Raw genomic sequence first — 15,337 nt, forward strand, 5'->3', positions numbered from 1 at the left:
AGCTACTACTGGTAATTCCCGCCCCTCACAGCTGATAAAAACGCACTCACAACTGAGCGGGATTATTTCATCAGCGAATACAGCAACATCGTCTCTGCTCTTCTTTCTGCGCCCTCTGGCCAAACTCAACCTGAAGACGTTAAAGGTAATACATTTTATCGTGTTTCACTGGTACAATAAAGCGTCTTGTTTTTACCTAACAGGGGTTGTAACGATATTTGTTTCGTCTACATCGTGTAACTACTACGGTGTTACAGGCGGACTGATGCAATCCTCCCTCGTGCGTTGTCATATGTATTTGGCGCACTAGTTTAAATAGAATATAACGTCCATCGTCCTTGCTTTGAATGTTTCTAGGCGAGCGCTAACAGTTACACAAGTTTAAATTTTTCACCCCCACAAAATTTGACGTTTTGTATTCTGTCTTAATTTCTCATTTTATCGGGTCAACTGCGGAAACTACAACAAACACTTGAGGTGGCCATTCAAGCGAAACGTTTAAATGGGTTTCTGTTTTTCTTAAACTCACGGCTCGACACTTTCCCCGTACTCCGTGTTTTCATTCATTGTTTTCGTCCCAGCCTGGCTCACCGGGCGCACCCTGCTTTTAGGGCTTGCTACCAAGGCCCGGTGTAGCCGGAATTAACGCAATGTTGCCTTCAGAGACCCTCAAAAAACGCCGAATTTCTAATAATCTAGTAAATTAACGTTTAACAAAACTGACCCTGTTGCTAAAGAAATTAATTTGGCAGTTATTTATGTATTTGTTTAAATTAAGCGACACAGCTGCTTTGTGACTGCAGTATAAATACACAACAGCAAAGCAACTCATATGAATTACTTTAAAAAGAGAGAGAGAGAGAGAGAACACTAAATATTGACGCAAAATTGTCTTATTCAATTACCAACATTGACTTCTTCAGTTACCAAGACAAGTCAACTGCGACCCCTAAAATCATCAGCAAGCGACAGAAGCACGCTTCCTGTACACTATGCAATTACGATGTTTCCGTAAACTCTGAAGGCAACATTAGCACCACGCGAGATCCGACCGGAGCCACGTAGCTAGCTGGTGACAAAAGGACCATCAGCACACGGACAGCTGAACATCGCCCAGTTTGGTGGCACCGGTCGTAAGTACAGCTATTTTGTGTATGTTTATATATATATATATATATATATAGCTTTTACAGTAGCCTTTACTCCCATTGTCCGCGACTGCCATCAAAGTGAGTTATACTTCCGGGAAGTGCACGCTGCTGTGTGATCATGCGTATGTTGCATCAGCCGATGAAAAGCCACTCCACAATTAAAAACTGTAAAAAATATTAGTAAAATGATTGTGATGGGCAGTGAACGCACGAGTAGAGATTTGGTATGTGTAGTGTGACTCAAACCCTTTTGATTGGGTGGAGAGGTTGTTGAACTAATCAGGTAGCCACGTAATACTTGAAATCCAGGCTTAATTTACACGTCGATCTTTTCAGTTTAGGACAGCAAAATACAACCCCTAAACGCTAAATGAAAGGCTGAATATGTCAGGTGTTGGTGCCTATCGCAGCCGTCTTTGCTGCAGGTTTATATTGTGTAATCCTTTTATTGACTTTAAGGTGAGCAGCCACAACAGCCCCAAATTTCCCATGGGATTTACAGGTTTGCACTTTAAGACGCATCAGATTTTTTTTTTTTGGTTTAACTCACTCAGAGGGGAAATGTAGTACATGTGCAGTTGCCAAGCTCTGGGCTTAGCAAAACATTGAAGGTTGTAATAACTTTTTTTGATTGGTACTGATGCAACTTTATGGTCATGTTGATGCAGTTGCATTAAACAGAGAGGTAAGTTTACATGACTGTGATTTTGACAAAAACTCCCTACATTCATTGAAGGTACAATTAAATGCAGGGCTGTTAGTTTGAGCTAGTTGTACCTAATAAGCTGGCAGCTATGTATAAAAGCATAGTAATCTATGTGTAGAAAGTCTATGGTACTATTACACCGTCTTGAACATTTCCAATTCTTATCATAGCATCACCAGAAATACAAGTATTTTATTCAGCCCAAACATATTTAATGTGTACAGTAGGAGGTGGTCTGTTGCACTGCAATTGCTACATCCTCTTGAGCACATGGCCGAAAAGTGTGTTGTGCAAGAAGGGTGTGCACCAAACCCTCAAAGTTATATTTTTATATGTCTCAGAGAAGCTGGGTTTCAAATTAGTCGGAGCACACTTGTGTCGTTGGAGGATAAAATACATGCTGTCTGTGGCCTCATCCTGTCTGACCTGTGCTGTGGTGCAGCTTCGTAGCCACATCTTGGTGTGCTTAGGTGTCCAGCTGACACAGGTTAAACCTTCTTTATGATGTGTAGATTTGTGCTTCTGTTCTCTTGGCTATTAATGTTAGCAGTGTTGGCATTGGTCATGGGAAAGTGCACAGACTGCTAGACTGTCACATTCCATCTTGCAGCGAGAGCAGTTTTTGGCAGGAGTGGTGGTTTTCAGACAGGTGACTTATAGGGTCGTTCAGTTCGGTGTCAGTGTTGGGTCTGTTTACACATACTTGCACACTAGCAGCACAGCAGGTGAATTGTGGTCAAATTCAGTCAAAATCACCCTTTCTTAAAATGGAAGTTTTAAGTCTCGACACAAACGCTTCAGGTGCCTAGAATAAATTTTTTTTATTACTTTTCTGAAAAAAAACAGGACTGAGGTGCAGCATTTGAGTGATTTGGCTTTATGTTTTTGTTTTAACCTAGGAGCAGATTTGTGGGGAACTTTGTGGCGAAAGGCAACTTTCCAATTGGCCATTTGATAATTACATTTGACAACTCTGATGTAGCAGAAATAACATTGCTGTTCTGTTCATGTAACAATAGAGCTGTGCTATTATTGTTGTCAATGATGGCACAGTCAAAACAAAGCCATGCATTGTTTATATGGCTACTGCAACAAGCTATAATAAGGTTAGCAGGTTTGTTACTTCCCCCAAATAATCCTCTTAGAATTTGTGGCAGCAGTTGCAGCAACGCTAAGTCAAGCAACAGGACCATTATCCCTGAAGCCTGTTGTAACCGGAGCACTCTTGGCCAAGTCTTTGCTCATAGTCCTCCAAGATAAAGAGCCTTTGAATTAAATCCATATTATAAAAATAAAAATATTGTTGATGAAGAAAGTAACTACCAGATAACAAAACAGAAATCTACTTGTTTCCTTGTTCACACTTCACCGAAAGTCATGTGTATTAATTTTAATATCAGGAACATTAAAATGGCTGCATGTGTGACACTAGTCCGTTTCGTGTGTGTGTGTTATGCAGTGGAGCACATTTGTGAGCCACACCTCCTATGCAAACTGGTATAAACCTGCCCCACTTACGTAAAAAGGTACCCTCGTGAAAACCACAAGGAAAAGATTAGCAACTAGCTGACGTGACGGAGGCATCGGCCTAGCGTAAAGGTGCCTCTAGCATCTCTTTAATGAGACCACCCTTAAGTGAGGTCATACAGCAAGCAGGCCTGCATTTCTGTAACTGTAAGGTAGCCACAACTTAGTCTGTCAAAGAAAATATTGCCTTGAAAGGAAAATCCAGAGACCTTTTGATTTTTATTTGTTGGATTCATTTTCAGTTGTGAATGAGATAACTTCTGTGGGTGTGTTTTTACAGTTTGCATAGATCCAGTTGAGCACCTTTTGTTCTGCTTAGTGAAGGTATGTGGATTGTTGGGTGAACCCCTGAGGAGATCACAGCCAGCTGGGCACAGTAGTTTAGCAGTAAATGTTTATTGACTCACTCAGATCTCAGTTCCTTGTGTGCGAGTGGAAAATGCTACTGGAATGTCACACCAAGTGGGGAGTGGGAGCTGTCCACCAGATACCAGTTTCCCATCAGTCTTCAGAGAGCTGAATGTTTATTATTGCTGTTGTCAGGTGCTCTGTGTTGTCTTTATTTCATTGTTTGACAGTGTTTGTCTTTTCTTTTCTCCCAACACTTTAACTGTACTAGACAGGATATTCCCTTTTGAAATGGTTAAGACTAAAAGTGCTTTGATGAAATAGTTTATTTTTACGGTATTAATAGAATATTGTAAGTGTACTGAAACATTGTGAGGGCTCGTATCCTGTGCGCTATGAACAAGCCAAAAGTAGACCATACAATAACCTACAGCTTTTCCTTTTTCTTTTTTTAAACGTCCAACACACTGTGTGACCTGAAACGTCTCTTTGTATTTTACATACCACATTTTGTTTCATTAAGTGGAAAAGGGAGCAAGCATGTTCTACCTGAAGCTTAACTTCAACTGGAAACAAGGTAAGAAAACAACTTGACAGCACAACCGAGGGTAGTCTTTCCAGTGGCACCTTTTCTCCCCACATCTTTTAGTTTCACATGTTTAATGAGTGCGAATGGGCATTTTGCCTAACCTCTGATCCAGGTAGACGTCCACACTGTGCCATCAGTCGGCCTGGTCTGTGTTCCTGGGTTAGTGTTTCAGTTCTTCTCTTTGCTGCCTGACCGGGCAAAGTGACTGATAGGCCTGAAATGTCCGTCCGCCTTCTCAGCACTCGCTCCGTGGAGTCAGGTGTCATTGCCTTAATAGCTTCAGACTCTGTGCAGCGTTGCCTTTTGACACTACTCGGCATCCTGAATCCTAATTTCAAGCCTTTCATGGGAACAGCTGCAAAGCTGACCCACCAAAATGTCAAGCAAAGTTCAGGGCACTATTTGTAATGTAATCAAAATCAGACATTACCTAGTGTAATATTGAAAATGCATACTAAGCCAACACACGGTGCTCTGAGCTATTTTGACAGTCAAGTGTTGGATTGTTAACTTTACCTTACTGACAGACATTCACACTTGCTTATACACACGCACTCATGCTGTGCAAAGATTTGGTCTGAGCAGCGCACTGTGGCTCTTCACAGACACCAGAAAGTCCAAAAGTTATGAAGTCAACTTTTATTCAGTGATATTTTTTAAGCCTTCAAAATTAGAGTCCAGAACCTACAGAATGTCGAGTCTTGGCTCAGGACTTTTCTTTGTCAGAAAAAATTTACAGTGGAAAGATTAATTTGTGAAATAAGTCTTACAGTAAATAGAGAAGTGTATAATCTATTGTAGTCACGCAGGAGTAAACCCACCTGCTAACTTGTGTTAAGTACCAGAATTTCTCTCTCCACATCCCACAGCGTGGAGTGTTTTTTATATATATATAATAAAAAGAGGATCCTGTCCACGTGTATTGATCAGTCCAGGAATCTGGCTGCCTCCAAGGACAAACAAAAAAACATATCTGTCCTGGTCAGTGTCCTTGGCCTGTTATGAACCGTTCCCATGTGTTTGTGCGTACACACGTTATCTTTATCATTCCCCCTTTCCTGAACTTTAGAAGCTCGCTACTACTGACGTAAAATGTTTTGCCAGTGTCCTTTAATTTTTTATTTTATAAAAAAATGCAGTTTTTAATACAGTATGGTTAAAGTAAAACTTTTAAAGGAAAAAATTCAGTAGTCATTTAAGAATTACAGTACATTTATATAGAGTAAGTGTCTGTTTTTATGCAGTGTATTTTATCTGTATATCAACCGTGTCCCAGTGCAGCTGGTTCACCTTATCGAGCTGCTGGTTCACGCTGTCCTCCCCCCTGTCCCTTGTTGATATTAGCTTGCAGATTTCAACCATTATCGTCCCTTTGCAGCCTCCTGCTTTCCCAGGCGTATCCCTGTCAGCCTCTGTCTGCTAAAAAAAACATAACACAAAGTCGCAGAGTGCCCCATCTCTCAGTAAGGGAGTGGGGAGGAACTGGACTAGGTGTTCTTTTGTTTTTATAGGGGCGTGTACTATGGACTATTTATTTGTCAAGGAAAAATTAAGGTTAGGTTTAAGCCTAGTAGGATAACTCTAAGTTTTTTTTTGTCTTCATGATCTCGCTGTGCCCCACTGCACCTCATGATTACTCGTGTTACTATGTGGTAAGAGGTATGAATTCCTGGAAATTTCATAACTGTTATTTGTACAGGTTCTTATGTAGTGAAATGTCTTTTTACTCTATAAACCTGCCGACTGACTGGCTATCTCGTTTTTTTTTTCGGGGGTATTTGCTGAAGAGGAGAAGAATATTACAGAGTTTTCAACATCTCTAGTGGCATTCACTTTAAAAGAGTCGAGTATGAAAAACTCTACAAAGTGTAAACATTTGCTACAAAGTTTTCATGTACAGCCCAGAAGGGAAGAGAACATTGCAGTTTGAACACCTTTCCTTGAAAATGTTCATTGCTGGAAGAAAGGATACTATAATCCAACTGCATAGTGCCAAACACAGCTGTGTGTAAGCTTTGGCAGTTACTGAATAGTTCTCTGTTTTGAGCTCTTGTTTTCTTGTTTTCTCACAGGTAGTAATCTGCTGCTGCAAAATACTGTGACCACAGACCTGCCACTTCCTGTTCTCTCCACTCAAGTAAAAGTCAACACACCTACACTAAAGGACCAATAATAAACAAGTACTTGGTTTACCTACCCATCTGCCCAAAGTACTTAAACTCTCAGTCCAGTCACACGTGTTGTGTTTAAGCTGTGTCAATCACACACACGCCCACACTAAAAGGATTTAAAACACATAGCCTGGTTCATCGCCCACACACAGTCACAGCAAATATGGCCAGCAAGCTGTCCAACTTTGGACAAACACTGCTGCGTCGCAGGGCATTAAACTGCTCTGGAGAAGAGTCCCAATTCGCCCGCTGCCTGTCTACCCTGGACCTCATCGCCTTGGGGGTGGGCGCCACACTCGGCGCCGGTGTCTATGTCCTCGCTGGCGAGGTCGCCCGGGAGAAGGCTGGACCCGCTATTGTCCTCTGCTTCCTCATCGCTGCTCTGTCCTCCATGTTGGCTGGCCTGTGCTATGCTGAATTTGGCGCCCGTGTCCCCAAAACAGGCTCTGCTTACCTTTACAGCTATGTGACAGTTGGAGAAATCTGGGCCTTCATCACAGGGTGGAACCTCATCCTTTCCTATGTGATAGGTGAGCTTTCTGAAGTGTCAGGTAGAGTTGTTGCAGTGTTTTTTTTAGTTTTTTTTTTTATGTTTGCTGTTCAAGTACATTTTGTTACTGTGCTAAAATCCTAAGCAAGAATATAGAGAACTGTGTGTCATTTCCTGTCACCACATTATTGATTTATGTAAGTTTCTGTTTTCTCTTAGGTACGGCCAGCGTGGCCAGGGCGTGGAGCTCCACCTTTGACAACCTGGTTGAGCAAAAGATCTCTAGCTTCTTTAAAGCGTCTATGACAATTAATGTGCCAGGCGAGGTCCTGGCAAAATACCCCGACCTGTTCGCCCTTGTCCTCATCCTGCTGCTCACTGGTGAGTTAGCTCATCATTATTTATTCTTAGGGGTTCCCAACCTGTAGGGCAGGTTCTTCTATGGGGGTTACATAATAAATGAGAGACTGGAAGATGATACAAGGGGGAAATAAAAAAAAATAAAACAAATTCTCATTCATACACTATTCTGTAAATTTTTAAGTGAACATTCAGAGTAAGGAACATCTATCTTTGTTAGAATTTGCCTTGCAACTCACAGACAAATGTAACCTGTGAAATAGACATTTCCCATGGATCACAAGCCTAAAAGGTTGGGGAACCAGTTTTTAAAAGCAACCCATTGAATTAGCCTAAAGTAAATACTGTCTTATTTAAAATGATCAGTTTCAATGACAGCCCATGGCAACATAGCCATTGTTAGCATTACATTAAAACCATTGCATAACAGCCAGAACAGTTGTCACACAAATATTGCAGCTAGTGTGGCATGCCAGCAGCTGTGTTAGAAAGACGTAATTGGTGGATTGGTGTCGCTGACTGATGGTATGCGGGAAGTAATGAAGCATGAACACATCCACCCACAAAGCAGGACATGTTGTTATTGGTGTTGAAATATTAATTTTGTCTCCTCTCTGTTACATCCCTCTCCCCCTCTTCCTGTACTTGTGCCCTCAGGACTTTTGGCCTTTGGCGCGAGTGAGTCAGCGCTGGTGAACAAGATCTTCACAGGCATCAATCTGGTGGTTCTGGGTTTCGTTATCATCTCTGGCTTTGTCAAGGGGGACACACACAACTGGAACCTGGTGGAGGAAGACTACGTCAGCTTCATAAATAAGAGCAACAGCAGTGGGACTTTAAAGTCAGTATCTGAGAGCTGCCTCTGTCAGCAGATGAACTCATAGTTTTACTGTCTCGTCTGTGTTTGGTTGTTAAACTATGTGTGTCTCTCTCTCTCTCTCTGTCTCCTTCTGCCACTCAGAGTTGAGGAGGAATTTGGCGAGGGCGGTTTTGCACCGTTTGGTATGGCTGGAATCCTGTCTGGTGCTGCCACCTGCTTCTACGCCTTTGTGGGCTTTGACTGCATCGCCACAACAAGTGAGTGGTTTTAATGTTTCCGTGGTAAACAATATAGAAGAAGTGGTTGCACAAAAAGATTAAGATATTATAATCTCAATGGAAATACTGGAATATGAGACCGTGATATAAAGCCACACCGATGCATACAATCAGGATCTTGGCTATGCTATTGCTTGATCAGAGGTTTGTCTATTTATTTTACAGTTACAAGTGCTTCTTACTATGAATGTTTCCTTACTTGCAAACAAACAAATGTTTGGATCCACAAGAGTAGAACTACTTCTTGATGATGGATTCTTTGCTTCTGGGATATTTCCAAATCATCTTTGAACGGTGCCAGGATTTGACGTAACACCTGTTGGCCTTATTGAAGGCTGTGTTATGCAATTTTGAGTGAAATGGGAAAGACGTCAGACCTCGCCTGTTGCAAAACATAGCTGGTCGTGTGTTCCCCTAGGTTTCATGGGAACACTTATCAATTCATCCTCTTTTTCTTCTCTCCCCGTCCTCAGGCGAAGAAGCAAAGAACCCCATGCGCTCTATACCTATCGGCATCGTGGCTTCGCTGTTGATCTGTTTTTTCGCCTACTTTGGTGTGTCCGCTGCTCTTACCCTTATGATGCCGTACTACCAGCTGAATACCCAGAGTCCTCTGCCTGAGGCCTTCACTTACGTCGGCTGGGCTCCTGCCAAATACATTGTGGCTGTGGGCTCTCTCTGCGCTCTGTCCACCAGGTAAGGAAGGAGCTGAATTATTGCCATGCTGTAAAACTTTGAATATCTAAGTACAATGCTAACAGTTGCTCATCTCTCAGTCTCCTAGGCTCTATGTTCCCCATGCCCCGTGTTATCTACGCCATGGCGGAGGATGGGCTGCTGTTCCGTTCTCTGTCCAAGATAAACACTCGAACAAAGACTCCCCTCATGGCTACCATCGCTTCAGGCATCGTTGCAGGTAAGCCGTCTTGTTAGCTTATTTTTCATGTTGTCTTTTCTTCTTCCTGTTTGTGTTTGTTTTTTCTCTAGTCGTGTTTATTCATTGCTTCAGGCCAGCAGTCTTTGGCTGTGTTTATCTTATGCTGTCAAGTCTGTTGAGAGTTGTTGCTGTTTGCCAGGGTCTCAGCTCTGTCTTGCAGCCCGTCTGACTGGCTGTCGGTTCTGGATCAATAACACTTAACTCTTAAGAAAAGTTTGTAAAAACGGATTACTTGGTGTACATTTTCTAAGAGATGTGGTTTTACTTCTCCTTACAGCTCTCATGGCCTTCCTGTTCGACCTGGCAGCTCTGGTTGACCTCATGTCCATTGGAACTCTGTTGGCGTATTCTCTGGTGGCCATCTGTGTCCTTATCCTAAGGTAAGCACTGTTTTATCTCTACCAGCACAGTCTCAAAGTATCATTCTCATGTTGGTATCGGCTTTGTTAAACTGAAAGATGTCTCTTGCCGACGAATCACTCATTACACTCATTTTATGAAAGCCTTATTTGTATGCAGCCAATATTTCTAGCTGGTTTTCTAGTTCATCATTATTTTTACTGACTCTGACACGCTTCCCCCTCCTCCACAGATACCAGCCAGGCACCCTGAGTTCGTCCAGCCAGATGGAGAAGCTGGTAGAGCTGGTGGAAGGAGAGAAGGTGGCTGTAAGTGGAGGTGACAGCGGCGACGAGTATGGCATGGAGATGCCGCTCAAAGAGACCTTCACCTTCAAGCTGCTCTTCTGCCCAAGTGGAAAGACCCCAACACAGCTCTCTGGGGCCATTGTCTATGCTACCACTGCTATTATTTGTAAGTGTCTGAGAAGAAGCTAAAGATGGCGCTTGTAGTCAGCTGTTAAATGTGTTTTTGCTTCTTTTTTTGAACAATGAATAAAGACATATATGGTAACACACATCTTGCAGCCACCTTTTATGAGTAACTTTTTTCCCCTTCTTCTGTCCCTGCAGCTATTCTTATCACCGTACTATGTCTTATCCTGGCAAACTATCTCTCAGAGCTGCTGGCAGGGCATGCAGGAGTTGTGGTGTCCTGTGTCATTTTGAGTCTGCTCTGTGCCGTCTGTGTCGTCATCATCTGCAGGCAGCCTGAGAGCAAAGAGGCTCTCAACTTCAAGGTAACGATCAAGCCGTCACAACAGACCTTTTAATGGTTTCTCTGTTTTGTCTTTGTATAGAGTTTGTTCTTTTTTGTTTTGACATTTTTACGCTGAGTTTGAGGATCGCCACTTATTTACTTTGACACACTTTGTTCCCTGATTCTTTCTCTTAGTACTATCTCGAGCAGAGCCACTTCCATTTTAAAATACAGTAATGCTGAAACCCTCCCTGTTCTCTGTTCCCTCAAGGTCCCTCTGCTTCCCTGGTTGCCCCTGTTCAGTGTTTTCGTTAACATCTACCTCATGATGCAGCTGGACCTGGGTACATGGTGCCGCTTCACTGTCTGGATGTTTATCGGTACAGTTGAACATTAGTGTTTTCATGTCTAGCGCCACACATTCACGTGACTGTTTTGTAACTTCCTGTTGCTCTCTCCTCCCCTCCAGGTTTCGCCATTTACTTCTTCTACGGTATTAAGAATAGCAGTGAAGCTGTTAACCAGTCATCCCCGCGCAAATACGAACCTACGCTGCAGGCCAAGAGCCCGATTTACAAAGGCGCTCCTGACGAGAGTGACGTAGAAGCAGGCAGCCCCTGATACAGACTGACGTAGACCTGGGAAGTGTTGCAGAGCATCTACACTCATTTTGGCAGTCTGGTTAAATTGCGAAATGCTGCAGTGTAGGAAGCCTGGAACGCAGATCTGGGTTTTAAAAGAAGAAGAGGCAAGAAAATGCCACACACATCTTACCTCTGACCTAATGGCTGAAAAAACCTGATGGCGGGACACTGCAACAGAGCCATTTTCTGGACCATGTGTCTGTTCTAATCTGTCTGTTTTTACTTACCCTTAGTCCTCTGGAGATCTGCCTATAACAGATGGACCTAACTAACAAAGAGTACTGCGGTACTGCTCATGATCTGTTTTCTGTAATTTGAAGCTGTTAACCAGAAAAAAATGTTACACTTTAACAGTTTGTGTGTGTGTGTGTGTGTGTGTGGTCACTTGTTCCACTAGGAGTGAATAAGAACTACTGTGTACATCACTAAAAATATGACTTGAGTCAGTGAGTTTACGATCGTCAAGACACTTGGATCAGTGAGCTACACTTCAAAACTGTATAAGAAACACAAATAGCTTGTGTAGTATGTCTAGCATGTGTAGTTTATTGGTCCTTGTTTATTACACCAGACTGTGTAAACAGGGTAGCCCTGACGCTATGTGGTTGACAGCATCATTCAGGGCCTCAATGCAGTTAGGTCAGTAGAACATGGTTGACATTGATGTTATCTACACTTGGTGTCTGAGGCTGAAGGTCATGTTTTACAGATTGGGAGAGTTTTCTGGGGGTTTTATTTGTTTGTTTTTAACCCACGACTGCCTTTGTGCCTCCCTGCTCCCAGAGAACAGCCATACAGTATGTGCACACTGCCCCATTTAAAATGGTAAGAAATTCGTTTCCAAGGTGTCCATATTGTTTTGGTCTTGCATGTAGACCCTATGAAATTGTATTTGCTGTCATTTTGTGGCCCTTGTTTCGACCTAAACCAGATGACTCAAATGTTTTGGAAACCGCTAAAAGGGCATCAAACTACTTTTATGAGCTATAAAAGGCATTGAAATCCAGGAATTGGTGATTTAATACCTGCTATACTTTCTAGTATTTGTTGTAGGTACTGTACTATACAAATACAGAACATTTACATTCTGCAGGTAGTGTAAACCTCATCCATCTGTTATTCCAGAACATACTTCCCTTCACTTATTTGACCATATTTAGTTGGAAGTAAGAGTTCCTTCCAAACCAACAAAAGCATGTTATCTAGTTAATTTCCAGATTGAATTTGCATACTTGCACCTCTCTACTTCAGATGATTTTGCACATCTTTAAACCTCACAGAATGTGTTGCAGATCTGAGGAGGTTGATAGATTTGCACTTAACAAACTTATGAATCACATTGTGTTCGTCTTTTGGGTGCCAAGGAATTTAAACATTTTAATACACAATGAATTGTTTCTAATTGACATCTGTCAGATCCACTCTGGTGTCTGGGAGCTGGGGGTCAGTTTCAGAACAAGGTCCTGTGTTTCATCACTTCTTCCTTGTGTTTTTTTTTTGTGTTTTTTTCACAGAGGTTATTTTTTTGTTTCATTTGAAACTTATTCTTGGCAGCTTTGTCTGTTGAGCTCCCATCCTTATATATATTTTACGCTTTTATTTACTTATTACTTTATCTGATTTAGAACTGTTAAAGTTTAAATAGCTTTGTTGTTTTGCCCTTTCATATCAATTTTAATCTGTTAATATTCTTTTTATTTTATTTTTAAACTTTACATGTACAGTTTTTAGTGTGCTGATCTTTATACGTCTCCCTTATGATTCCACATTGTTTTTTTTTCCTGCTTTGTTGCAAATGTCTTGCATCACCAAATAATTTAATTGATATTCCTGACCAAATGAAGGTGTTTTGGGAAACTTGAGCTTTCCAAAAAAGAATGACCACTAAAAGTTGTTCTCTAAATTGTGTAATTTAAAAAAAGTTTATCCCAATTCTATGGACTCAAAATAACTTATTGTTAATAGTATTTTCTTGTTTTTTAGTAAAGTGCTATACTGTAGAATGTACAGTATTTGTTTAAAGCTATAAATTATACAAACGTACTTTCTGTAAATGTGACAATTTGGTAAGAGGTGTTTTTTTTTGTAAATTACACATGAAGGCATGTCATTTGACAATTGATGCTGTAATGTTGGCATTCTGCAGATGCTTAAAAGATGTCTCTAAACATCTTTACTGTTTTTGCTTAAAAAAGAATGCACCTCCTTTAGACATGTCAGAACTTGACATGTCTTTGTGGAGGGTGGGGGTGGGGGGTACAATAAGGGTAGATTTGGATTCAGCTAGTGTTTCTAGATGATGTAAATCAATAAATTGGTGCCTGAAGAACCATCCTCATGCCTGAGGAAGGCAACGGGGCTGGGCTGGGCAGCTGTATCTTGGCCTATTGAAATGCTTCATGAGCTGTGGACTTTCACTAGAGATTGGAACTGGTATATTTTCTGTGAATAGTTAATCTATCATTAAAAGGTAATGTGACGTGTCATCACACAGCTCTTCATAGCCAGCCCTCATGCCTTTTCAAAGAAAATAAAAAATCAGTGCTATTTTTTTCCCCTCTCAGTGCTATTGCATTAACAGCAATGATCTATTTTTGTCTTTCTGTTTTATATCCTGTACATATGGCTGTCATGTATAAAACATGCTGTATTTTCAATGTTTTTTTTAATAAAAAAAATTATACATGCTTAAGGCAGAAAAGTTTTGTCTGATTCACTTGTCAAAAGACAAACATTTGTCAGTATTCGCTATATGCTACCAGTTTTTCTGACCATTATCGGTGACTCACTGAAATATGTTATTGTTATGTCATCTGTGTCAGTTACATATCACCCTATCCTTGGGTTGTTTTACTAAATTTGCAGCTTCTTATGTAAATCATTCAGCAATAGGACTACAACAATTCAATTTGTATCTCTACAGAATTAATCTGCATCCCATCTATAATTATGTTGTATGTATTAGTGGTTTTAGATTTTATTCAAGCTAAGGAGCAAGCACCACAATATTTTGTGCTGAACAACGCAGCACAACATTTGTGTCAAAAGGCCATCACTCACTCAAAACACTTAACATGTTTGTCAAGAGTAACGGACACGCTGAGGGTAAATAACGAGTGTCATTAAGTCCAGAGGCCTGAGGAACTGTATGTGACAGAAGGCGTTCATATTGTGCTTCTTTGCCTTAACAATGAATACACAAAAAATGCACAGGTTCTCTGTCCTCCCTCTGTCTCTTCCTCCCACCTTTGCCTCTGACAAAATGACCATACAGTCTACTTTTACCTTCCCTCCTGTCATTCCTCTCTGTCCGGTCCATATACAATAACTAAGAGCCCTCTGTGGTGTAAATGTGACTGAGCTGAGGAGTGGCGCCTTTAAACTAAATTTGATAACATGTGATAAGTTGCACTAAAAAATTATGATAAACAAGTAACCGAATGTGAATATCCACTTCTTGTCACCTTTTGTGTCACTATAACAATGCCAGACTACACACTGTCCTCACTTTAAAGACACCTCAAGTAAAAACTGGCTCAACTCACCCCGCTCTCCCCTACAACTATTACAATGATTTTAAGATTTTACAGAGTGCCCTTTGCAGACTTGGCCCACCAAGCCTGCACTCCCGGGTTACCAGCATTCATTTGTCAGCACTGTTACAAGTACTCCCCATTCACATGTTGTTCACTTGTCGGCGTGTGCATCGGCACTCGATCTTTTCCATACTCCGTCTCCGCTGATGGAGAGGGCAGAGAAGTGTACGGGCAGCTTGTGAGAAGTGCCAGTGCGCAAGAAACAGTCATGGTACGCCAAAGAGTAAAAATTAGAAGTGCTGGTACTGCATACCGGTGAGTACTGGCCCACTTCAAGTACTGACTGTGACTCTGATTAAGAGTATTTATTACATTATTATTATTATTATTTTTTACCTAAGGATGTACATAAATGTTCTTTAATTAAGTACATTGTAGTAGTATTTATTAAGTATATTGTTAAGAACCTTTATTCTATAGGCTAGATAAATCTACATACACAAACATGTGCATGTCTGTTACAGTGAGAGAGAAACATTGTTCTTTTATATCACTACCTGTTTTTGAAGCGTATCATCTATCATCTGTTTTTGCTTCTTTTGTCTTATTGTCACAACTTATCTCAGCATGTGTTACCACCTACCCTGGTAGTGGGGTAGGTGGTAACACTATGCACACTATG

General features: G+C 41.3%; 1 protein-coding gene across 3 annotated transcripts; it reads left to right on the plus strand.

Moving 5' to 3' along the window:
• On the plus strand, positions 1–13,811 carry slc7a3a (solute carrier family 7 member 3a). 3 transcript variants are annotated; one of them, XM_038707540.1, is made up of 12 exons: positions 1–145; positions 6,394–7,022; positions 7,202–7,363; positions 8,000–8,183; positions 8,304–8,419; positions 8,914–9,136; positions 9,217–9,356; positions 9,655–9,757; positions 9,970–10,190; positions 10,349–10,515; positions 10,747–10,855; positions 10,945–11,096. In XM_038707540.1, exons 2-12 carry the CDS (start codon positions 6,656–6,658, stop codon positions 11,094–11,096), a joined length of 1,944 nt encoding a protein of 647 aa, XP_038563468.1. In that variant the 5' UTR covers positions 1–145; positions 6,394–6,655. The 3 variants fall into 3 exon arrangements, with proteins under 3 accessions (XP_038563468.1, XP_038563469.1, XP_038563470.1); XM_038707541.1 differs by lacking the exon at positions 1–145 and adding an exon at positions 1,022–1,133; XM_038707542.1 differs by lacking the exon at positions 1–145 and having other exon boundaries at positions 6,656–7,022; positions 10,945–13,811.
• The last annotated feature ends 1,526 nt before the right edge of the window (positions 13,812–15,337 follow it).

The sequence above is a fragment of the Micropterus salmoides genome, unplaced genomic scaffold (assembly GCF_014851395.1).
Source record: "Micropterus salmoides isolate LMB-PRFRI ecotype aquatic unplaced genomic scaffold, ASM1485139v1 Ms_hic_scaffold_9, whole genome shotgun sequence".
Lineage (NCBI taxonomy): Eukaryota > Metazoa > Chordata > Actinopteri > Centrarchiformes > Centrarchidae > Micropterus > Micropterus salmoides.

Coding starts and splice junctions, on each gene's coding strand:
- slc7a3a (XM_038707540.1), top strand. CDS start 6,656: ATGGCCAGCAAGCTGTCCAACTTTGGACAAACACTGCTGCGTCGCAGG. Junction 8,420..8,913: donor TGACTGCATCGCCACAACAA/GTGAGTGGTTTT, acceptor CCCCGTCCTCAG/GCGAAGAAGCAAAGAACCCC. Junction 9,137..9,216: donor CTCTGCGCTCTGTCCACCAG/GTAAGGAAGGAG, acceptor CTCATCTCTCAG/TCTCCTAGGCTCTATGTTCC.